At 40.4% G+C, this 25,130-nt stretch overlaps 1 protein-coding gene across 9 annotated transcripts in view; it reads left to right on the forward strand.

Annotated features, from left to right (window-relative positions):
* LOC140187173 (putative uncharacterized protein MYH16) overlaps window positions 1-25,130 on the forward strand; it is a 328,506-nt gene that overhangs the window by 237,945 nt on the left and 65,431 nt on the right. For all 9 annotated transcript variants that reach the window (XM_072242198.1, XM_072242202.1, XM_072242203.1 and 6 more), the window contains 5 exons: window positions 3,086-3,142; window positions 15,508-15,594; window positions 17,715-17,960; window positions 21,488-21,605; window positions 24,985-25,112. In XM_072242198.1, the coding sequence (XP_072098299.1) occupies window positions 3,086-3,142; window positions 15,508-15,594; window positions 17,715-17,960; window positions 21,488-21,605; window positions 24,985-25,112 (636 nt within the window). The remainder of the gene's footprint in view (window positions 1-3,085; window positions 3,143-15,507; window positions 15,595-17,714; window positions 17,961-21,487; window positions 21,606-24,984; window positions 25,113-25,130) is intronic.

The following is a 25,130-nucleotide window of genomic DNA, read 5'->3' on the forward strand; positions in this document are numbered from 1 at the left end:
CACGTCAGTAAGGGAAGAACTCTCAGTTACTATCAGCCAATTGGACCCCCAAGGTCAAGCACGGGGCCCAGGGACAATTAGGGTCAGTGGGATTTAGTAGTGGCCCATTGTTAGGTGGTCTGTTGGATGCACCTGGTTTACCTCAGCATCAGCCCAAACACTGGCAGGCCAAGATAAAAGTGATGACAAAACCTTTGGAGAGGTAGAGCTGAAAGCTTGCAGTACATCAAATTTCACACTTTTCAATTTATATTACCTGCTGTGGTTAATCTGGTCATAAGTGTTTCTGTGATCGAAAGGAATTTGATTTGTTTGGAAAAGAGCAAAGACTTCATACGTTTGCACAGTTTGAAAGCTTTTTATTGAAGGGATGGAAATAATAGACCTCCTCAGCATTTAAGGACACTATTTGAAATTCTGTGCTGCATGCTGAGATTTAGAAACTGGCTACCCATCCACATGCATTGGGTCCAGATTAGGTAGTGCATTAAAAAAAATTACAATTCCTCTGGCTCAGGCAATATTTTGGACTCTTTATAAATCAGCATTATTGAGGATATGCTAATGTGAAAGCAAAAAAAAATACAAGATCTTTGTTTCAATACGCTGCATTTCCAGTTATACTAATAAATATAATGATCTCAGTTAAAACTAGCAGCTGAGTCACATGTGCCTCAGAGGGGCTGACACGATCCAAGTTCTATTCCAAGCAGACTTTTATATTGAGGTACGAGTTGGTCAGCTTAATTTTCTTCAGTCTTCCTGCTGTGTCGGTATACTTGACTTCGTTGACTGTTCTGATGTTTTTGGTGCCAATTAATGAAACACTGAAATGGACCAATTCCTCAAAGCTGCATGGGCATGAGTGACTCGTCTTACTGCATTAACCAACAAAACAGGCAGAAAACTCTTTGAAATATGATAAAAGAATAAAAACTGCTGCTATAATTTATTAGTGGTAAATGGAAGAGCTTATTATTTATAATAGGGATATGTTTTTGCATTGCATTTTGGTATTGGCACATGTACCAAGATAGAGTGAAAAGCTTGTCTTGCACACAGTACATACTGATTAAGTCATTATACAGTGCATCGAGCTAGAATAAGGTAAAACAATAACAAATCATAATGAAGTGTAAAAAGCTATTGAAAAAGTGCAATACAGGAAAACAATAAAGTAGAAAATCATAACAAGGTAGATTGTGAGGCCAAGAATCCATCTTATCATAGAAGAGGTCTGCTCAAGAGTTTGATGGCAGTAGGATAGAAGATTGAGCCTGGTAGTAAGTATTTTCAGGCTTTTGTATCTTCTGCCTGTTAGGAGAGGGGAGAAGAGAAAATGTTTGGGTGGGTGTAGTCTTTGTTTATGCTGGCTGCTTTACTGAGGCAAGAAAAGGTCACAAAGCAGCTCATGAGGTAAGGATCTGCTGAAGAACACCTCATACTGCATAAAAAACTAATTCTCCTTATTCTCATACTGTTGAAGCTGTGTGAAAATAGGCTTTGTTACTAGTTGAAGCAAACAGCATGGATACACTTAAGAGGAAGCTAGAAGAGTACTTGATAAACTGGCATGGATGCAGTGGACCAGTGGTAGCACTTGCTCTGTTTTTAAATTTTATCATTCAATACATAATGGAGAAAAGAATAAAATAATATATTGATATATATTTTTTAGACTTGCCATTCCATTAGACTGCTTTTGAGGAAAAGAAAATCTGTGTAAATGATTCTAATGTGGTATAAAGGGTGTCAGACTTTCGTCATGGAAATGAGGGCAGGATGAGTTTTTGGTCCCACTTAGTGTGAGCATAGGTGTCAGAATATATTATGCATTCAAGCAAAACTGCCAATACTACTTCACGTACTGAGTGAAGAGTAGCGTAGCGTATCGCCATGGTAGCATAGCGGTTACAGCAACACTCTTACAGCCCAGGGCGTTTCGGAGTTCAATTCTGGCAACACTCTGTAAGGAGTCTCTGTACATCTTCCACGGGAAGTGCTCGGGTTTTCTCTGGGTCCTCCGGTTTCCTCCCAAATTTCAAAGAAAGCTGGGTAGGTTAATTGGTCATTGTGACGTGTACTATGATTGGGTTCGGGTTAATCGAGTTTGTCAGTTGTTGCTGGGGCAGCGTGGTTCAAAGGGCCACAGGGCATACTGCATGCTGTATCGCTGAATAAATATACAAACTATCAGAGATGTGCTTGTAGAAATCGGACCAATCTTTACTTATCATGGAAATATTGCCTTGCAACAAGCTAGTTTTAAGATAATGCATTGTCGTCACTTATTATGATACTGGAGAGATCTTTAGGAAGGGTTAATATTATATCAACTTTATAATATGTCAGAATTGCTCTCTGTATTGCAGGTCTGGTAGTGCTGGGCCTCACTTTTAAGTGTACAATATACTCAATGGTATCCAATGGCAATCTTGGCGATTGTACATTTTCCTATCCTTGTTGGAATATCTATATAACTTATGGGTAATCCCACTTCTGTTTTATGATTTAATGATTTTCTAGAGAGCTGTGCACCTTGCATTGTTGTACCTCGCGGCTTTCTCTTCCTAATTTGTATTCGTATTCCAGAAGTTGAGTTGTCTACAACTCCTACTGTCCTGCTGCCTGTAACTCAACAATTTAACTGAAAATGGGCAATGAAAGTGTTGCTCTTCGCCTGCTTTTAGTATGGAGTTTTGCATTACTATTGTATTGAAGTTTTTAAATGCCTTCTTTGTGTGGACAGCACCCTCTGATCTGCCTGGAACATTTCATTAGCTTTTTCTACTCTGTTTCCCACCACCCAAATTAAAACAGTGGTTGTGTTATTCACAGCACCTAGTCAGTCATAAAAACATGCTCAAGAGTACTTATCTACTTAAAGAAGAGTCTGTGGAGGAGGTGATGTGTGAATATGCTGCATTTGATTTGACATGCATGGATAGTTATGGTCTTGAGAGCAAAGGGAAGAATGAGCCAAAATGCGCAACAAAAAATTGGAAGATTTCTCTCAATCTTTCTCTGTCCCAAATTTCAACATGGATCGCACTAATGATTTTTCTTTGTACTATTTATTTTACAGGCCCGGGTTGAGGAACTGGAGGAGGAGTTGGATGCAGAACGAGCGATGAGAGCCAAGGTATATTTTAGCAGGAACTGAATGAGTCATTTTTTTTTTAAACTGCAAGCTATAATAAATTATATATGAATATAGAGTAAAAGTAGATATTCATGACCTACAAAACAAATTACCATCAATGACTAGCCATCAGCAAGATAACTAACCTAGTTGCTTTAAAGCTGAAGTGTCATAAGGTATTTCACACTAGTGTAAAGAGCTTCCCACAAGCTACATATGAGAGTTGATAGCTAAAAGCTTAGCCAGAGGTTGGTTTTAAGAATTGTTTTAGAGGAAATGGAGGTCTAGTTACAAGGTTTTCAGAAGGAAAGAGTGAATAATTTTTGTGCCACATTAAATCATAGTTTCCGAATGGTTCGTTGGCTAATTGAACTAATTACAATTGCAAAAGAGGTGGTTGGTTATTTAAACCCAAGGTGTACAGAAAGCTCCAGGTTCAAAGTTCAAGGTACATCTATTATCAAAATATATATGCAGAATACATCTCAGATTCGGCTTCTCCCGATAACCACAAAACACAGAAAAACATGGGTCATTCAAAGAAAACACATCAACCCCCCTCCCCCCGACAGGCAAAAAACACAATTGACAAGAAGAACATCAACGCCCCGTGAGTGCAAATAAAACAAATCGTGCAAACAGCATCAAGAACACCACCCCCCATGCTAAAAAAAATCACGCAAATGGTAACAAGAAAGGATGAGTAAAAACACAGAATATAAAAACATAAAATCGAAAGATTCCAATTGAGCTACAGTCCAATCCATAAATCACAGACCCAGAACTCTGGCGCCATCATCCAACAGCGTGAAGGGGGAGAGAGAGACCATTCAAACGCATAGACCTTCCCTTGGGAGCAGCAAGTGAAAGGGAGAGAGAGACTGTCACATGCAGACACCTCTTCCAGCAGCAGAGAGCAAGAGGGAGGGAGACACCATTCAAGTACAAGAGCCTTTCCTCAGGAGCAGCGGGCAAGGGGGAGAGAGAGAGACCATCACACGCAAACACCTCCTCTGGCAGCAGCAAGCAGGAGGCTGGTAGACGGCACTGAACACCCGCTTGCCTTCTGAACTCACTTTGATGTTTCAATCTTCCTCAACATTTTGTTCGGTAAAAAAATGGAGTTGGTCATGGGCTTTCGCCCCACCTGTAAGCATCTTGGCCTGGAGGCCACTCTCCTTCTGGAACCTTCTCGGTAATAGCAAAGTGCCAGATCGCTCAATTGGCCCGAAAACACACCTTCAAGCTTTTGGTGCAGGCTCCGACAATACCAGAACCACATTTAAAAGAAAAGCAAGATATGAAAGAAGTGAAAGAAACAGTTTTGTGGACTATCTGGAAGCCGTTGCCTGAGGGAGCATTGTTCACTGGCACCATTTTGACCAGAAGTCTCTTTTTGCAGAGAGTAGTGAACACCTCAGATTCAAAGCTCTCAGTTGTGGAGGTGAGCTTATTAGAACTATTTAAAGTGGATTGTAATACATTTTGATAGATTGGGGAATTGAGAACTTTGAGGAGCCAATACAAAGGAGAAGTTGTGGCTTGGGGTAGATCAGTCATGGTTATATTGAATTTTGGGGCAACCATGAGAGGCTCTGTGACCTACTAGTGCTCCAGTGTTCTTGTGTAATGGCATGGTCCTGGACGTTACAAACTGGAAATCCCATGTCCCTTGTTGACTCTGCTTTAAATCATTGCTTCTCTTGAGTTGATAGTAAATGCAAAATGTTAGACCTGGAGCAGTTCAAAGCTGAAATCTTCCCATTCTTCATGAAAAAGAAAAATCAGGACAAGATGAGGGCTATTGAAATCCTTAAGTCTGTTCAACTTATCATTTAGATTAAGCTTAGCATTCAGACTTCATTGAATATCTTTTGGAATCATAAACTCTTACACATGATCTGCCAGACTCATTTATAATAAACAATGCCAAATTATATAAGGACTGTTGCTTCTAGTACTGTACAAGGAAACCTAGATTAGTCTTGTGCTTTATAATTCATAATATTGCCTGGCTTTAATAGTGTTGCAATTGCTTACTATTGTACTGAAATATCAGCCAAGCATGTGTGCAGGAGGGAGAGAAAGAAAATACATTTGCCATTGTGATCTTGCTGTGTCCTTTAAGTTTTCATAATTAATGACGTAATTTCGAAGTGCAGTCATAAACACAAAACATCCATTTCACCCAGGTGATTAGGCAGGTTGGTATTGCAGAGAAGCTGTTCTAATTGTGGTACCTCTCCCCCATTACAAATTTCACTCATACCCCTGGCCTCGAGGCAGAGGGGCAATGACAGCTGGAGAGTGACAGGCTAGTTGCTGAGTGGCTGAGGTCTGTTCTGAGTTTCCTAATCAACACAGAGGTAGGGATGGAATTCGAAGAAATTATGCCATCCAAGTATCAAGCATGAAAGGATGAGTCATACCGGGATGTGTCTAATTGATATTTCAAATGACACAAAACAAAACAAACCAAATCAGTTTTCAATTATGTAACTCCGAGAACGAAAAATAACTACAGTATTTCCTTTTATAGCAATAAGTAATTGATTCAGAATAAATTCCAATAAGCCCATAAAAGATGGGAGCAGGATTAGTTCATTCACTCATCAAATCTGCCCTATCATTTCTTCATGGCTGAACCATTTTCCTTCTCACCCCATTCTGCCTTCTCACAGTTAAGTTTCATGCCCTGACAAATCAAGAACCTATCAATCTCCACCTTAAATACACCCAATGACCTGGCCTTCATAGTGGCCTGCGGCAATGATTTCCATAGATTCACCATCCTCTGGCTAAAGAAATTCTTCCTCATCTCCATTCTAAATGGAACTCTATCTATTCTGAGTCTGTGCCCTCTGGTCCTAGACTCCCCCACTATAGGAAACATCCAATGTATCTACATTTTCCAACATTCTGTAGTTTCAATGAGATCTCCCATTATTCTTCAAAATTCCAGTGAGAACAGGCCCCGAGCCACCAAACGCTCCTGTGATTCCCATAATTATTCTAAACCTCTTTTGAACCCTCTCAAATGTTAGCACATCCTTTCTTAAATAAGTGTCCCAAAATTCCTCACAATACTCCAAGTGAGGCATCACCAGTACTTTATAAAGCCTCAGCAGTGCATCCTGCTTTTATGTTCTAGTCCTCTTGAAATGAGTGCCAATGTTGCATTTGCCTTCCTCACCACCGACTCAACCTGCAAGTTAACCTTCAGGGAATTCTGCATGAGGACTTCCAAGCCCCTTTCCACTGAATTTTTGAATTTTTCTCTCCATTTTGAAAAAGGTCTACATTTTTGTTCCTTCTACAAAAATGCATGACCATAAATTTGTTGGAATTCTTTGAGGAAATAATAGACAGAATAGACAAAGGAGAGATGGTGGATATTTTTTACTTGGATTTTCAGAAAGCCTTTGGCAAAGTGCAACACATGAGGTTGCTAAACAAGAGCCCTTGGTATTATATGAAAGATACTAGTATGGATAGAATATCAGCTGATTAACAGAAGACAGATTGTAGCGCATGGCCAAGTGGTTAGGGCGTTGGACTGGCGAACTGAAGGTCGTGGGTTCGAGCCTCGGCCTTGGCAGCGTGTATGCCCTTGAACAAGGCACTTAACCACACAATGCTCCAGTCTACCCAGCTGAGAATGGGTACTGGCAAAAAAAATGCTGGGAGTTAACCTTGAGATAGACTGGCGTCCTATTCGGGGAGGAGTCTCGTACTCTCAGTTGCTTCACACCACGGAAACTGGCATAAGTACCAGCCTGATGGGCCACAAGGCTCGTGCCAGACTTTAATTAATAATAAACTTCTGGTCACTGTATTTCCATCAACCACTTCTTTGGCCATTCTCCTAATCAGTCTAAGTCCATCAATAGCCTCCTTAATTCCTCAGCACTACCTGCCCCTCCACCTATCTCCCGATCACCTGCAAATGTGGCCACAAAGCCGTCCATTCCGCCATTCAAGTTATTGACATATAACTTAAAAGATGCAGTCCCAACGCCGAAGCTTGCTGTACAGGCAGCCAACCTGTAAACGCTTACTTTATTCCCACTCTTTATTTCCCGCCAATTGACCAATCCTCTATCCATGCTGGTATTTTTCTTGTAATAGCATGGGCACTTATCTGGTGTAGTAGCCTCTGATACAGCACCTTGTCAAAGGCCTTCTGAAAATCCAAGTCAACAACCCCCACCGATTCTTCATTGTCTATCCTACTTGTTATTTCCTCAAAGAATTTCAACAGATTTGTCAGGCAAGTTTTCCTCATAAGAAAACCATGCCTATTTTATCATGTGCCTCCAAGTACCCTGAGACCTCATTCATAATAAGCGACTCCAACATCTTCCCAAACACTGAGGTCGAGCTAACTGGCCTATAATTTCCCTTGAAATTCTGGCATATATAGCTAATGTCTTCCACAGTGAAAGCTGATGCAAAGTACTTATTAAGTTTGATCACCAGTTCCTTGTCTCCCAGTACTACCTGTCCAGCATCATTTCCCACTGGTCCAATATCTATTCTCCCTCTCCTTTACTCCTTATATATCTGAAAAAAAACTTTTGGTATCCTATTTGATGTTATTGGTTAGCTTACCTTAATACTTCATCTTTTCTCTCCCTATGGTTTTTAAAAGCTACCCAGTCCTCTAACTTCCCACTCATTTTTGTTCTTTTATCTGCCCTCTCTTTTGCTTTTATATTGTTTTTGTCTTCCCTTGTGAGCCATAGTTGCATCATCCTGCCTTTAAGATACCAGTTTTTTTGGGATGCATCTATCCTGTGCCTTCCCAATTACTCCCAGAAACTCCAACCTTAGCTGGTCTGCTGTCATCCCTGCTGGTGTCCACTTCCAGTCAGCTTTGGCCTGCTCGTTGCTCATGCCTCTGTAGTTGCCTTTACTTCTCTGCAATACTGATACATCTAACTTTAGCTTCTCCCTCTCAAATTGCAGGGTGAAGACTCATTATGATCAGACTCTTGAGGGTTCCTTTTCCTTAAGCTCCCTAATCAAATCCAGTTCAGTATGCAACACTCAATCCAGAATTGCTTTTCCTCTAGTGAGCTCAATGAATATACAATATAAAGTATTCTATGGTAGCATCTGCTCTTGAGAACTAGTTTGTTGATTACTTACTAAACGTGGACAGTTGCCTGAATTTGTGCCCTGCCTTGTGGCACACCTTACACTGTGGAAAGGCTCCCAATGATGTGGTTCACTTTATGAAGAGTTTGCTCATGCTCTAGATGTGTCCTGTTTATATTCTGCAGGCATATCTTGTGCATTGGTGCAGCAGTGCGTAAGGAGACTTGGCTACATAGACCTATTCAAATCTTGTGACTACATCTTTGAAATGGTCAGAGGTGTACAGTTTTTCAGAAGTCACGTTCTTGAACTTTCTAGTGAGGTTTAAACAGGTCAAAAATACACCCCATTTGAGATTCTTGAGTCTGTTTGTATCTGCAGACCTAACTGTTGTGATTGACAACTGTCAGCTTGTCTTGTCCAATGAAACTGAGGCACTGAGTCCATTTGGTCTCTATAATAGGCAGCTAGAGAAAATGCACAATACAAATTGATTTGTGTTAATGTTTCTGAGCACACACAATGCAAGTTTCCTTGAACCGCAGTCTGTTAAATTGTGTATGAAGTTTAGAATCTTTATTCCTTACTCATGTTTTGATTCACACAACAAGACACAACTTCAGTGAATGTTTACAAATGAGAGAAAATCTGCAGATGCTGGAAAACCAAGTAACACACACACAAAATGCTGGAGGAACTTCAGCATCCCATGCAGCATCTATGGAAAAGAGTACAGTTGATGTCTCATGCCAAGACTGAGTCCTGCTGAAGGGTCTCGGTCCAAAATGTCTACTGTACTCTTTTCTATATTGGAGGTATGGTATTGATGTGGATAGAGAATTAGTTGGCAGACAGGAAGCAAAGAGTGGGAATAAATGGGACCTTTTCAGAATGGCAGGCAGTAACTAGTGGGGTACCGCAAGGCTCAGTGCTAAGACCCCAGTTGATTATAATATATATTAATGACTTAGACGAGGGAATTAAATGCAGCATCTCCAAGCTTGCGGATGACACGAAGCTGGGCGGCAGTGTTAGCTGTGAGGAGGATGCTAAGAGGATGCAGGGTGACTTGGATAGGTTAGGTGAGTGGGCAAATTCATGACAAATGCAATTTAATGTGGATTAATGTGAGGTTATCCACTTTGGTGGCAAGGACAGGAAAACAGACAGGAAATCTGAATGGTGGCCGATTAGGAAAAGGGGAGGTGCAACGAGACCTGGGTGCCATTGTACACCAGTCATTGAAAGTGGGCATGCAGGTACAGCAAATGGTATGCTGGCACTCATAGCAAAAAGATTCGAGTACAGGAGCAGGGAGGTACTACTGCAGTTGTACAGGGCCTTAGTGAGACCACACCTGGAGTATTGTGTGCAGTTTTGGTCCCCTAATCTGAGGAAAGACATTCTTGCCATAGAGGGAGTACAAAGAAGGTTCACCAGATTGATTCCTGTGATGGCAGGAATTTCATATGATGAAAGACTGGATCGACCAGGCTTATACTCTCTGGAATTTAGAAGATTGAGGGGGGATCTGATTGAAACGTATAAAATTCTAAAGGGATTGGACAGGCTAGATGCAGGAAGATTGTTCCCGATGTTGGAGAAGTCCAGTATGAAGGGTCACAGTTTGAGGATAAAGGGGAAGCCTTTTAGGACCGAGATGAGGAAAAACTTCTTCACACAGAGAGTGGTGAATCTGTGGAATTCTCCGCCACAGGAAACAGTTGAGGTCAGTTCATTGGCTATATTTAAGAGGGAGTTAGATATGACCCTTGTGGATAAAGGGATCGGGGGGTATGGAGGAAAGGCTGGTACAAGGGTTCTGAGTTGGATGATCAGCCATGATCATACTGAATGGCAGTGCAGGCTTGAAGGGCCGAATGCCCTACTCCTGCATCTATTTTCTATGTTTCTATGAAATACCATTGATCATTCTTTCGTAAGTAATACACTTAGTGTATTTTAATTCTGCTCCACAAATGGAGTTAATTGGAAATGAATTTCTCACCATCTTATGTCAGACCCATGCACTTGATTTCTGGTGTGGGCCTTCTCTAGTACCTTCCACAGCATAATTACAACAATCAATCAGTGCCATTGACTGAACTACCCTATGAGGTAGGCTTGGACATAATCGGAAGAAATTTATCATCTCATTTTCTACTAGAAAAGGTATCATTATCCCAGCCCCAAGGCTTAAATCAAGTCTACTTTCATGTATTTCATTTTGCCAAGGTGCAAACGTTCTTTTTAACTTCAGTAGTGGTGTTGAAATGAGATAAAGCAGGGTTTGACGGCAGGGAAACTATATATGATACATTTGTTATATTTCTAACAGGTGTTCATGTAAGAGAGAGACTATCCATCAATCCTTATATGATGAGTACTAAAATGTTGCAGTTGTTTTGAGAAATTGTCTATTTTCTCACACAACCTGTATTTTAGAAAAAGTGTGCCAAATTTCTCTCATGTTAAAGAAAGATACAAGAGTGATTGATAAGTTTGTAGCCTAAGGTAGAAGGAGTTGAGTTATTAACTTCAACCTTTCTGCATAATCACTCAAAGAGTTGAACTGCACATGCATATAACAAGAGCTGTATAACTCATGTCTTTATACCTTAGGCCACGAATTTATCAATCACCCCGACTGCGGACCACTTTCTGGAGGTCCAAGGCGCTGACTTCTACAAAGAAGGGATCGGTATGCTCCACGACTGCTGGACTAAGTGTGTAAATGTAGGAGGGGACTATGTTGAAAAATAAATGTGCTAGGTTTTCTAAAATTGACTCCTTCTACCTTAGGCCACAAACTTATCAATCACCCCTTGTACTGAGAACCGTAATACTAACTTAATAACTCAGACTTCCCACCTCTCCCGGAAGTTCCAGGAGTCTCCCACATATTAATAATGGCTCCCTGATGTGCGCAAATTATATGCAATATCACAGAAATCAATTTTTTTGAGAGCGAGCGAGAGAAAGCAAGAGAGAGCAACCACGAGAGAGAGAGAGCGCGAGCACGCCATGGCAGAGTGTTCCAAAAAAAAAGAAAATATAAAATGTATGTCACCCCAGACTACCCTAAAATGTACTCCTGCCTAATAGGGGTCAAAAATAACGACAGTGTTGCTCGCCGCACTGTCTGTAACAGTGACCTTTCTATTGCCCATGGTGGGTTAGGACTGTAAAAGACAATGTTGAGGTGAGTTTAACAGATGTCATTCATTCATTAGCGTAGCTAATGTTATTTAAACCAGCTGGCTAGCTGCTAAGGAGCTACTCTATTGCAGACATCCCACCTCTCCCGTAAGTTCTGGGAGTCTCCCACAAATTGATGGTGCTACCTCCCTGAAATGAGTTTTTGCAGAGTGGGATGTCTGCTAACTTTCTACCAAGCTGAATACTTCAATGAGGTAATTAAACTGGCTAACCTGTAAATCCACTGACAATTTTAAAACGTAAGTTTTTTTCAAATTATAAATTCCATGCACAATCCTTGTCTAATATTCTTACTAAGAGCTTTTGACCTAGGCAAGTATGGAATATTTCTTAGCTGCATGTAATAATTGTGTTGCGAGTCATCCTGTATTTGGGAAGCAATTCCCAGGATTTTCCTGAAACCTGCTGGAATTTCTAGATCTTTTTCCCCCACATTAGAAAGAAAGACATGCATCTATATGTATGACTCTAGGATATCTCAGCCTTCTACATGAAGAAGAGTGATATAGAATTCTGCACAGCAAAATATCTTGAGAAACAATGGAATTATGATCTGTTTTTATTTGTGCTGATTGAGGAACAAATAATAATTGTAATAAAGTAGAAAATCAACCTTCATTTTGTAATAGTCTCTTGCCTCCACTCAAGAGGTCAGATGGACTCCTGGTTTAAAGTTCCATGCAAAAGAGTTAATTTTCCTTTTGTTAGTTCACCAGTGGGACTACTGCTGATAATGCCCAGGTCATCTGTTTGTTTGTTTTGTAACTAAACAGCTTGTTATGCAATTTCAAAGGATAGTTAATGGCATATTTCCTTGTGACATGGAAAGAGACCATTCAGCCCATTGGGTAAATGCTGGCTCACAGAACAATCCCATTCCTCCATGTTGCTCTGGCTCAGGTATCAGCAGGGCAACTAGTTGAACAGTGATGGCACCAGTGATGCAGATGGGTCTTTACAATAATCTGCTAGTTTCACGGTCATCATTGCTGAAGCTTTTTTAAAATTAAATTTGCATATTGAAATTAATTCACTTAAGTCCTCAGTGAGATTTGATCTCATGGCCCTGGTTGCTTGCCTCTAGATTAGCTCCAGCAGTTCAGGGGTCTTGCAGTGATGCACTGGATGTACGTGTTCAACCATATTGCAGGTTGGTTTGCACATTCATATCTCTGAAATGGTCCTTTTTTTTAATTCACTAACATGCTCCAACTGAAAACAAATCAATCAGATAGATCTGACCAACACAAGATTTATTTTAAATCTTTCATGTATTTTAAATACACATTTTTACTGCAATTTGTTGTTCCTCTAAATTGGTTAATGGTATATTATTCCAAGCATTTTACTTCGTTGCTAAAAGTGCAGTGAAACAGCATTCCTATACATCCCTGGTTCCACACATTGATAATCGAACAATATTCTGAACAATTGTAATATAGGATATTAAGGATAATTTACTTGAGTTATTGGAAGGTGCCTACAGATTTTTATGGTCTGTTTTCCCTGGTGGTGGGGAGATTGAGAAAAAGAGGCATTTCCTCAGATTTGAACTAGTCTGCCCACCCATTGATAACGTAAGCTGTTCTTCACATAACAGCCAACAGAAATTGGTCCTCTGTCAAAAACAGGACACACACATACGCCAGCTGCAGTGGAACTGTGGGTGGGACAGTGCTCCCTGTGGAAGGTACGCTCCTCATGTCCTTCTTTGTGCTGATTGACTCCTGTCCTGTAAGTAGGGTTAAGTCCACAACAGAGAACAAGAGTTTCCCTTCCTGTCCCAGTTGGGTAAATATCAACCAGCTTGGCCAAAAAAATGATTGATTCTGGGACATTTGGTTTTCAAGATTTCACATCCTAGTGTGCGATACTGACTAAGTTTATTAGATATTAGCCAGTTGAAAACATCATACTTTGAATTGGAACATGATCTTTTATAAATGAGAGGAAATAACAGATCAGAAAAAAAATATCTTGAAGTAACATGGGCATACACTGCTTCGAGGTATTTTCTGGTATATATTGCTACCTGCCTCAAGTATCTCAAATTCCCTAGAATTTATGGGTTTCTTTGCACAAATAATACATTCAGCAGTCTAACCTGAGGGTACATCACTAAATGTTCTATTCCTGCAATTGCCCAGCCACACCCAGGTCATAAATCAACAGATAATCAGATAGTAAAGTCAGAGTCCATATCCAGTCATGTTTGTGGGAGGTTAGTATCCAGGTGCGTCTCAAGGACGAGAATCCTAGGAGTTCCTCTTACCGTTCTGCCTCACCTGCGCTTGAAGTCCCTCCCGTCACACTGCAGTCGGGGTGTACAACTGTTCGATGCAATAAGATTGCTTTCTGTTGCTGCCTTCAGCTTCTTCCCTCCTGTCATAATCAATGGCTGAGAAATTGTTCCGCATCTCAAAAATCAACACACTATCAGTGCAGAGCTAAGAGGAAAAGAGGAAAGCTGATGATGGCTGAGAAAGATTTGAGCTCAGCACTGGGGGATGGTGCTGAATAGGAAAGGTTAGATAAGGGCTGTGGGCTTTCATGAGGACCCCAGCATCAAGTGGGTGGCCAGGTGGAAATTTGCCGGGGTCATGATCTGATCGAGATGGAATGATGGTGGGCATGTGAAGGGCAGTTGCAGTGAGGGGAGATAAAATCCAAAGGAAGTATAAGCCTTAAAGGTGGATCCAAGGGCCAGGCTCCATGATCGTTAACCACCCTAACAAATCTACCTGGTGCTGGATCAACTCTCCATTACGTCCTGCATCTGGGCAAATTGTTCAAGCATTTCACAGGTTGCCTTTGAGTGAAAGAACTTATGCTGAAGCAGGATCAAAGCCTCACTGTGCTTGGCCAGATGACCATACCGTTTGCATGGTGAACCCAGAGCAGACTGCAAAACCTATGCCATGATCACAGGGTGTACAAACAAACTGTACTCCACCAAAAATTCTAGACCTTTGCAGAGTCGGAACATCTACTGTTTCTCTTTCCGCGGGTTCTGTTTGACCTGCTGAGTTTTTCCAGCGTTTTTTTTGTGTTTGAGAATTTCAAGGCCATTGTGTACAAATGTTTGCCTATCTTCATTGCATGACAATTAAGCCCTGGTAAATGCTACTGCTGTAACTATTTGTGTGTTAATGGAATAGCTGGCCAAGTTTAACAATATTGCAGAGCAAACATAAACCAGAGGGAGAACTTTCTGATGAAAAACTTGATGACAAACGGTCACTGAGGTAATGAACGCTGTTCCATTGTCTCTTATGTCTCAATTGCCAACACCTTTAACTTCTCTTAGTTTCAATTTTACTGTAGTGAAAATTTGACATCTCATTTCAGGGCCTCAAACCCACACTAATATTCCCCAACATGCATCTGAAGCAAAACCCAAAGCTACTCCAATGATTCAATTGCATCTTCTTTATTGCTTTTCGATCTTATACTTCAGTAGAATCATACAGCAAATCAACATGCCTTTTAGCCCATCAAGTCCCACTGACTGTCAAACACCCATCCATACTAAAAGTACACTCCTTCCATTTTATTTTCCCCAAGTTCCTATCAACTGCATTCCGGCCTCTCTTCCCACTCCCTTTATTCTACTGTTTATGGGTACACACAAGGCAATTACAATGGATAATCAAAACATACCAACTGATGTGTCTTGTGATGTGGGGAGAAAACACATGACCTGCAGGAAACCCACATGATCAAAGGGAGATGGTGTGAAATCCATACAAACCAGAGGTCAAGATTGAACATGATCAGAGGGAGATGGTGTGAAATCCATACAAACCAGAGGTCAGGATTGAACATGATCAGAGGGAGATGGTGTGAAATCCATACAAACCAGAGGTCAGGATTGAACCTAGCTGACCAGAGCCATTCGACCATCTCTGCAAGGGTGCTGCCTCTTACATCATAGATCTTAATTTCGAAGCTAGTGATAGCATCTCCACTTCTAATTGAAACATGAGAAATATGGCATTAGCTGTATTTTCCAGAGATTCAGTGAAATATATCTCTCCTATCTGCAGGTCGAGAAACAGCGAGCTGATCTCACCAGGGAACTAGAAGACCTTACTGATAGATTGGAAGAAGCTGGTGGAGTAACTGCGTCCCAGGTAGAAATTCAGTACTGCTTGTTCTTTAATACTTATTGATGACTTTTATTTCATCATTTGGTATTCATAGGAAACTTCCCCAGATGCAGTGGGAAGGAAGAATTATTCATAATAGTCTGAGACAATGTGAACATGTTCATGTAGATATTCTTTGTGGGGCCCTGCTTGTAAATTCTTTCTTCTGAATGGCTTAATGTTTTTGGAAGGATTTAAATCTCTGTTTTATTTATAAAGTCACTGCTACCTCACAGCTGGGCAGAATCTCTACATGTTGCATGATCCTTGATGCATTTATGTGTTCGTCAATAAAATGGAAAGATAGAAAATCCTTTTGCATGCTTTTTTTTGCCTTAATTGTTGGTTCACGTTCTTCTACAAAGCCATTCAGATTCTTCCAGAGATGTGGAGTAAATTTAATATCACTTAACTGTAGGCAGCACGCTTTACAGCACTGGAGATTGGTGTTCAGTTCCCGTCATTGGCTGTAAGGTGCTTGTATGTTCTCCCCATGACTGCATGGGTTTCCACCACATGCTCTGATTTCAGAGATGTACAGGTTAGGACTAGTAAGGTGTGGAAGCATTACATTGGTGCCAGAAACATGACAGCACTTGCAAATACGTGGCCTGTGTTGGTTGTTGATACAAAATACACAGTTCACTGTATGTTTCGATGTACATGTAACAAATGAAGCTAATCTTTATCAGTGGGGAAGGGAAGCATTTATTATTGCATGAAGTGGAATGCCTCATTATATGTATGCTTTTACCACTAAACCTGTTGGGAATAAGGTGCTTCTTATAAATTTTCCCTCCAGCTAAATGTTCAGTGTAGATCAAATAAAATTCCTTTGGTTTGTGGTAAATTCATGTGTAACTGCGTCAATGGTTTTAATCTTTGTAGCTAACATTTTCTGAAATTCTCTGGTGCATAAGTGAATGGCTGAACTAACCAATTTGTACCAAACCATTTCCAGAGAAGTATTCTTTGTTAAAGAGTATGGTTTCAATCAGTGCATTGGCTTCAGTACCTCTGGATGAGGATAGAGAGGAAATCAGTCATTGCTCCAGATGTTAACCAGCAATACTGTTGCAAATGGAAGGCATGTTCAGCTAGGTTCCTGGGATAAGTTTCTCCAGATGTTCACTATCTGCAGTGATACAGGGATACCAGCTTGTTTGGTTCAGTGCCTCTGGAAGGTACCCCACCCTCTCTGCTGCATACCCCAGCAGTTAAGGGTTAGGACTGGCTGGCTGGTCAGAGTCAAGGCCATATCAGGAGTCTGAGCTGAAAAATGATCTGCAATTAACTTTATGAATTGTTAATTTTCTGTTTTTAACACCATGAAAGCATATTGAAAAATATCAGAGATGAAATTAACATCAAGTGCAGTTGTCTCCCCCCTCCATTCCCGATAACCTCCCTCTCTCCACACCCATTATTATGTTTTCTCTTGTATTCTCAGACCTGCACCCAGGCAGGGAGAGGGTGAGAAATGAGTTGGGGGTGTGTAGAGTTGAGAGACAGAGAAATAGAGAGAGGTGAATGACAGGTGGAAAGGAGATGTACCACTTAAATCTTTTTTTCCATGGAGAGGTTTTAGCATTTGATTGCTGTTTTTATAAACCAATTGGGCAATTACACCGGGGCCATTTTGGCACTGAGCGATAATGAACATGCAGCCTAGTTTGCATCTCACCTACTTTTGGAATTCCATTCAGGTTTAGCAGGTTTTTATACAGCAGATAAAGGGAACATGGTTTGGAAAGGATTCATTCAAGAATGTATCTCCCTTCCTCCACCTCCACCCCACCTAAATGGTGTCAATGTTTTTGAAACTGGATGGTTCTTTTATCTCTTGTACAAGAGCAACATCTCAGATTTAAGTGGAATTAACTAAAAATGCAAAATATCTCAGTAGGTTAGATAGAGGTTTGGGAAGAAAGGCTAAAGTTTTGGGCAGTAACATTATATTATTTTTAACATTGTAAAATGTCTCAAAGTATTTCAAAGGAACGTTACCAACAACTGGTAGACTAGAAGATGCTAACAATTAGGTTAAAGGATGCGAAATGATTCCTCACTCTTAATTATCTTCCTTTATAACTTTCCTCCTGGAGATTGAGATGAACAAGAAGCGTGAGTCAGAACTGCTGCGGCTGCGGCGAGAGTTGGAGGAGGCCACGCTGCAGTCGGAGACTACAGCCGCAGCGCTTCGCAAGAAGCACGGGGACACTGTGGTGGAAATAACCGAGCAGTACGAGAACCTGCAGAGGCTGCGTGTGAAAACAGAGAAAGAAAAGCAAAGTATGAAGCTAGAACTAGACAACATGAGCCTTACTATTGATGGCCTTCAAAAAAGCAAGGTATCATGTTTACTACTTTAAACATTTGTGCAAAACTTAAAGTATTTGTAATTGGTAATCAGCAGGACAATACTTGCTATTTGGAAATAATTCTCTCGGTTTGAGCATAGGCAATGAGTTTTAGATAGGTCTCACTGTATGGCTTAGTAGACTAGATCTATTTAAGCAGACCCTTTGAACCATAGGTTATCTTGAGTGGCACTGGTTCTCCTAATTCTGCTAGTGATCTATGCTTTGGATGGGCTCCAGAGGTCATGTTATCCTTTGGAACACAGTCAAGGGAAAAATAACACTGCTGTAACCTCAGTCACATGTTGGGATAGCAGTCCACCCAGTCTTGGTGTTCTCCCGCATGACAGAGTGAGTAAAGCAACTGTCCACTAAAGCTGAGACTTTGAACATAAAAGATCTTGAATTGACCCATTTGTAGTTTATAGGATGTGTGGAAAAGGACGGTATCAGTGAATAAAATTTGAAGACGATTACAAAATGTAATCATGGTGTGAATGAAAGCAAGGTTAGTTATGGCTAACCTGCTCTTATATTTAGCAATCACAAAGTCAAATTACCTGGCCATATCTATTGTCAATAGTGGGTAAGTATAAAAGGGCACTTACAGTGTGTGGGGAAACCAAAATTTGAAAGGAGCTAATTGAAATGTAGATATGTATTGTATTTAAAGAAGGGAACTGTTTTAAGGTGGTTTGTAGAGTTGTAGAGTCACAGAACACCACAGCATGGAACGAGACCCTTTGTCCCAACTAGTCTGTGCCAAACTATTAATCTGCCTAGCCCTATTGACTTACATCTCCACAGGCCTTCATACTCCTCCCATAAATATACCTATCCAAATCTCTCTAAAATGTTGAAATCAAACCCGCTGGCAGCTCACTTAACATTCTCAGCACCCTCTGAGTGAAGCTGTTCCCTTTAAACATTTCACTTCTCACCCTTAACCCATGACCTCTATTCTAGTTTCACACAACTTCAAATGAAAAAGCTTGTTTAATTTTAAGTTATACTCCTGTACTATCTGTGCTCCTCACAATCGTGTACACCTCTATCACGTCTTCTATCGTTCTCCTACATACTTAACCTTTCCTAATAACTCAGGTCCTTAGGCCCTAGCCACATCCTTGCAGATTTTCCCCGCACTCTTTCAATCCTATTAATACGGTTTTTGTAGGTAGGTGACCAGAACTGCACATATTACTCCAAATTAGGTGTTACCAGCATTTTATACAACTTCAACATAACATCCTAATTCCTGTACTCAATACTTGGTTTTATGAAGGACAATGTGCCAAAAGTGTTCTTTTTGACCTTGTCTAGCTGTGACACCGCTTTCAAGGAATTACGAACCATGTTCCCAGATCTCTCTGTTCTATTGCACACCTCACTGCCCTACTGTGTAACTCCTATACTGCTTTGTCCTGGCAAAATGCAATACCTGACACATGTTTGCATTAAATTCCAGCTACCATTTCTTAGCCGATTTTCCAGCTGGTCCAGATCGAGCTGCAAACTTTGATAGCCTTCCTTGCTGTCCACTATACCTCTACATCTTGGTGTCAGTCACAAATTTGCTTTGTTAATATTATGATAGTGCTTGGCATAATCACTTGGGTTAATTGTGAGGGATTAATTGTTTTCCATTTCTATCACTGAAGGCAGGAAAATGGATCAGCCGTGATGAAAGGGTGGATCAGACTTGATGGCCAAATGACCTAATTCTACTCCTATGTCATATGGTCTTATGGTCTTATCATGTTTAGACACCTCCATCTCGAATTTCCTCATATGTTTTGGATAAGATTTCAAACACACTGATGGACATTTGATATAGGAAGTCAACGGTCAAATTTATTATCATATGTACAAATAAGTGTATGCACAGATGTAATGAAAAATTTAACAACAGTAACACAAGAGCAGAGCATCAGATACACAACATTGAAAAGGAAGGCATAAATTAGCAATATAAATTACACAAATTTACATGGGAATTAACACAATTATAATAAAAAAAAGAAACAAAGTCCATGGTAATGTAAAGTTCACAAGACAAGACAAAGGAGCAGAAGTAGGCAATTCGGCCCATCGAGTCTGCTCCGCAGCTCCCCCATGAGCTAAACTATTCACCCATCTAGTTCCAATTTCCAGCTTTTTCCCCATATCCCTTGATACCCTGACTAATTAGATACCTGTCAATCTCCTCCTTAAACACCCTCAATGATCAGGCCTCCACAGCCATATGTGGCAATGAATTCCACAAATCCACAACCCCCTGGCTAAAAAAATTTCTCCTCATCTCTGTTTTAACTGTGTACTCTCTAATTCTAAGACTATGGCCTCTTGTCCTGGACTCACCCACCAAGGGAAACAACCTTTCCACATCTACTCTGTCCAACCCTTTCAACATTCGAAACGTTTCTATGAGATCCCCTCTCATTCTTCTATACTCTAATGAATACAATCCAAGAGCCGACAGATGCTCCTCATATGTTAGCCCCTGCATTCCAGGAATCATCCTCGTAAATCTTCTCTGAACTCTCTCCAACATCAGTATATCCTTTCTAAGATAGGGGGCCTAAAACTGCACACAGTATTCCAAATGAGGTCTCACCAGTGCCCCATAGAGCCTCATCAACACCTCCTTACACTATTCCTCTTGAAATGAATGCCAACATAGCATTCGCTTTCCTTACCGCCAATCCAACTTGGTGGTTAACTTTCCTTACCGCCAATCCAACTTGGTGGTTAACTTTCCTCACCGTCAATCCAAGTAGTCAGAGTCTTGTTGTACTGAAGTAGCCACACTACACCATGATGTGATTTATACCACCACAGGTCCTAGATACACTGAATACTTAATTAGGAAAAACGATCCTTTGGCATTGACATTTCTAATCTTGGTGCCAAAATTCACCAGAATTAACAATTTAGATGTTTTCTTTTTATACTTACTTACTGGGCCCTAAGCTCCCAAGTGGAGCTTAGGCCATTCATGACCTCCTGTCTACTGACCATTGTCCACCGAAGTCAATGGTATGGTTGGAGTTCATCAACACTTCTGCAATCCATTGCATTCACAGTACCGTGATTTGGCATAAACAACTTCACTAGAGTCCTGTTAGCCGGCCTTATCCATATAACCATATAACCATATAACAATTACAACACGGAAACAGGCCATCTCGGCCCTACTAGTCCACGCCGAATGCTTACTCTCACCTAGTCCCACCGACCTGCACTCATCCCATAACCCTCCATTCCTTTCCTGTCCATATAGCTTCAAATATATGACATCGGTGGTGGGGAAGATGCTAGAGTCAGTTATCAAAGATGTGATAACAGCACATTTGAAACATTCCTTTCCACTTCTCACAGCGGAGACGTAGGGTTGGACTTCTTTTTAATATCTCTCTCAAAAGTCATGTTTATTGTGTTTTAGTCCATCAGTGTGAGTGCTGCTGGACAATTGATAGCAGACAGCCCTGAGGTTTGTGGTGTTCTTCTGTGTCCAGGTGGCTAGTGATGCACAGATTCGAAAGCTCGAAGATTTACTGTCGGAAGCCACTTCCCGAAATGAGGATTTGCAGCGTTCTCTCACTGAGCAGAGTCTTGGCAAAACACGGCTGACAGGTATGGGTGAAGAATTTATTAAAATAGAGATAGAGTTCATTAATTGGGTTATATCCTGAGGGTAAGTTAATAATAAATCCTTTTGGCTTCTGGTGAACATTTTAAAGCTGTTAACCCCAGGGATGAAGTAATCACTTTGTCCGTAAGAGTGAACACTTCATCCAAAATATGCTTGAAAATGTAGTTCAAAGTCACAACAAAATTCTTATGAGCAAATATATAAAATTCTTACTTACCAATGTACTTTGCATATAGTAAGATATTTTTCTTGTTACATTTTATTATGAAAAGCTTGCAAATTTTTCAATCTTTATTTTAAAACTGCTGAACGTTAATTCAGAAAAATACCTTAGCTTTTAATTCAATTTGTGTACACTAAACCTTTTTGAAATTAAGTCATTGTTCATACAAAAAAGTTACACCCAATGTGCAGTGAATACAATAGATTCTGGATAATTGGGGCAGCAGCTTATTTGGGACAACTCTAAAAGTACAAACACTAATTGAGAAAATAGCCAGGGTTCCCTTTGTTTAATTGGGGCACTATACTGCTTAATTGGGACAGGAGGCTGTTTCTGAACAGTTTCTAACTAGTGTCAGTGTCATGCACTTGTGTGACCATGCTTAGACCGAACAGTTTTTAAATAGTGTCAGTTGTGGGTGCTTGTCTTCTAAAAGCAGTGATTTTTATCACTTACAGAGAAACAAGCAGTAAGACAATTCAGAACTGTTTTGCGCACTGTGATTTCAAGCATTCAGACTTAGAGAGGCTAGAAATGGCTGGGAGTGAAAATTAAATGATATCAGTACTTCAGCAAGTTATGAACTTAAAGAATTTGAAGGTATCAACAATCTCCTTAAATGTGACAATGATAGTGAAGATTTGGAGGATACAATTGTCCAAAATGGTAAAAAGGTAGTCCATTATCTACACTAGGTGTCTGCACTCATTTTGTTCTTTTACAATCAAAAGAACACAGCAGTGTACACTGAAAGAATTTCTCTGTCAATAACTATTAGGAACTAGTACACAGTTTTATAGCAACACATATAAAATGCTGGAGGAACTCAGCAGGCCAGGCAGCATCTATGGAAAAGAGAACAGTCGGCATTTCATATACTGATCCTTCATCAGTATTGTATTGTAGTAGCATTGATGGTGTTCTAATTTATCTTGTATTTCATTGAATACATAATTTGTTACTCACATAAATGATAGTTTGTCTTTTTTATACCTTTATAGCTATTTCCATGAAACTTAGGCTAATTGAGGAAGCTGCTTAATTGGGCCAAAACATACTGGTTAGATTTGCCTCAATTTAGCAGAATCCACTGTACCTGGAATGCGCTGCCTGAGAAAATGGGGGAAGCAGAGCTGCTGATAGCATTTAGGAAGTGTGCAGACTTGTACTTGAACTGTCTAAGCATATAAGGCAAGGGGCAAGTGTGAAGTGATGGGATTAATATGGATGGGTGCCCATTATTTGCTGTGGAGTTAGGCTGAATGGCCTGCTTCTATGCTGCGTGACTCTACACTCAGTGGCCAATTTATTAGGTACAGGAGTGGAACCCAGTACCGTCTACTGCTGCTGTTGCCCATTTGTTTCAAGTATTGATGTGTTGTGCGTTCAGAGATGTTCTTCCACACACCATTGTAACATATGAGTTACTGTCGCCTTCCAGTCAGGTTGAACCAATCTGACTATTCCTTTCTGACCTCCATCATTAACAAAGTGTTTCCACTCACAGAGCTGCTTCTCACTGGATGTTTTTTGTTTCTCGCAGAATTCTCTGTAAAATCTAGAGACTTTTGTGTATGAAAATCCCAGGAGATCAGTAGTTTCTCAGATGCTCACACTACCCCATTCGGCACCATCAATCATTCCATGATCAAAGTGACTTAAATCACATTTCTTCCCTATTCTGATGTTTGGTCTGAACAACAACTGAATCTCTTGACCACGCCTGCATGCTTTTGTGCATTGAGTTACTAATACATGACTGGCTGATTAGATATTTGCATTCAAGAGTGGGTGTACCTAATAAAGTGACCACTAAGTATATACATCTATGAATGACCCTGTGGCTATGAAAGTAAAGATCCTCACCAAATGAGCACCATCAAGACTATATCAACATTTTAAATAGGATAGGATAGATTTCAGCAAATTCTTTTATTGGGAGTCAAAGTAGCAGATCAGTAAACACAGAAAAACACCTCTGGGTAAAATTCCTTGATGCCTGAAGATTACAATGGCATTATTAGTCTGAACAAGCCAAACCTCTGCCCTCTATCTCCAATAGCCAGAATAATGCTACTGCCATGTTGCCTTTTTTTCACAAGGCTCATGAGATGTGAATCTGATCATTCATTTTAGTTTAACGACTTCAAACTGAGAATTGGGGCTTTGTTAACTTGCTGTATTAATTTGCTGCAGAGTCTCTACCTGGGCCTGTCCGCGACTAAACCCTGGATAAAAATTATTAGATTTGGTAGTATTTCATTGGCATTGGCTCTTAGTCTGGTCGCCTATTTGTTACTGAGCCTCATCCTGGGCCCAACAACAAAGGGTTATAATAGCTTTTGCTTTAGGAATAATTTTCATAGTGAACCCTAACCCTAACCCTACCTGGATAGAGCAAATGTATTACAATTATTCTTAACTCACGGTAGCATAGTGGTTAGCCCACCGCTTTACAGCACCAGCGACCTGAGTTCAATTCCCACCACTGCACGTGAATGTGTGGGATTCCTCCAGGTGTCCCGGTTTCCTCCCACAGTCCAAAGAGGTACCAGTTGGTAATTAATTGGTCATTGCATATTGTCCTGTGATTAGGCTAGGATTAAATCAGGGGATTGCTGGTCCTTGTGGCTTGTAGAGCCAGAAGGGCCGATTTCGCACTGTATCTCAATAAATAAATAAAATACTGGAAGTGCTCAGTAGGACTCCTGAAAAGATAGGAGGTAATCAACATTTCCTATACATACTCCTTGTTGGAGCTGAAAACAGAGGCTGTGACTGTTTAACTTAAAAGGTTAGTAGGGAGAAAGTATATACAGAAAAGGAAGAAAAGAAATTAAACAAAGATTAACATCCTAGGAGAGTTAATGGGTCCAGCAATCTACAATTTGTTTAATGGAAAACAATTCAAATGATATGAAGAGTGTCTGAGAGGGACACTGGAAATGACTGAAGAATTGTATGAATAGCTACGATAATGACAAGAAGTGGAAGAACTTCAGGCAATGCCACTTGTTCTTGAAATGGAGGGAACTGAAGGAGAAGAAGGTAACCAAGGTCCCAAAACTACCAGGGAAACTGAGTTGACTAAACTTATGTGCTTTAGATGGTAATTCCGGTGATATTTATTGTTTCAGCTGAAAATAATGATTTGACTCACCAGCTAGAAGAGGCGGAGAACAAAATAGGTCAACTGAACAGGACAAGAGTCATCCTGACATCACAAGTTGAAGACTTGAAAAAGCAAATTGATGAAGAATCAAAGGTAAATAAAGGGTTGTGA

This window comes from Mobula birostris, chromosome 24 (genome assembly GCF_030028105.1).
Source record: "Mobula birostris isolate sMobBir1 chromosome 24, sMobBir1.hap1, whole genome shotgun sequence".
NCBI classification, from domain to species: Eukaryota; Metazoa; Chordata; class Chondrichthyes; order Myliobatiformes; family Myliobatidae; genus Mobula; species Mobula birostris.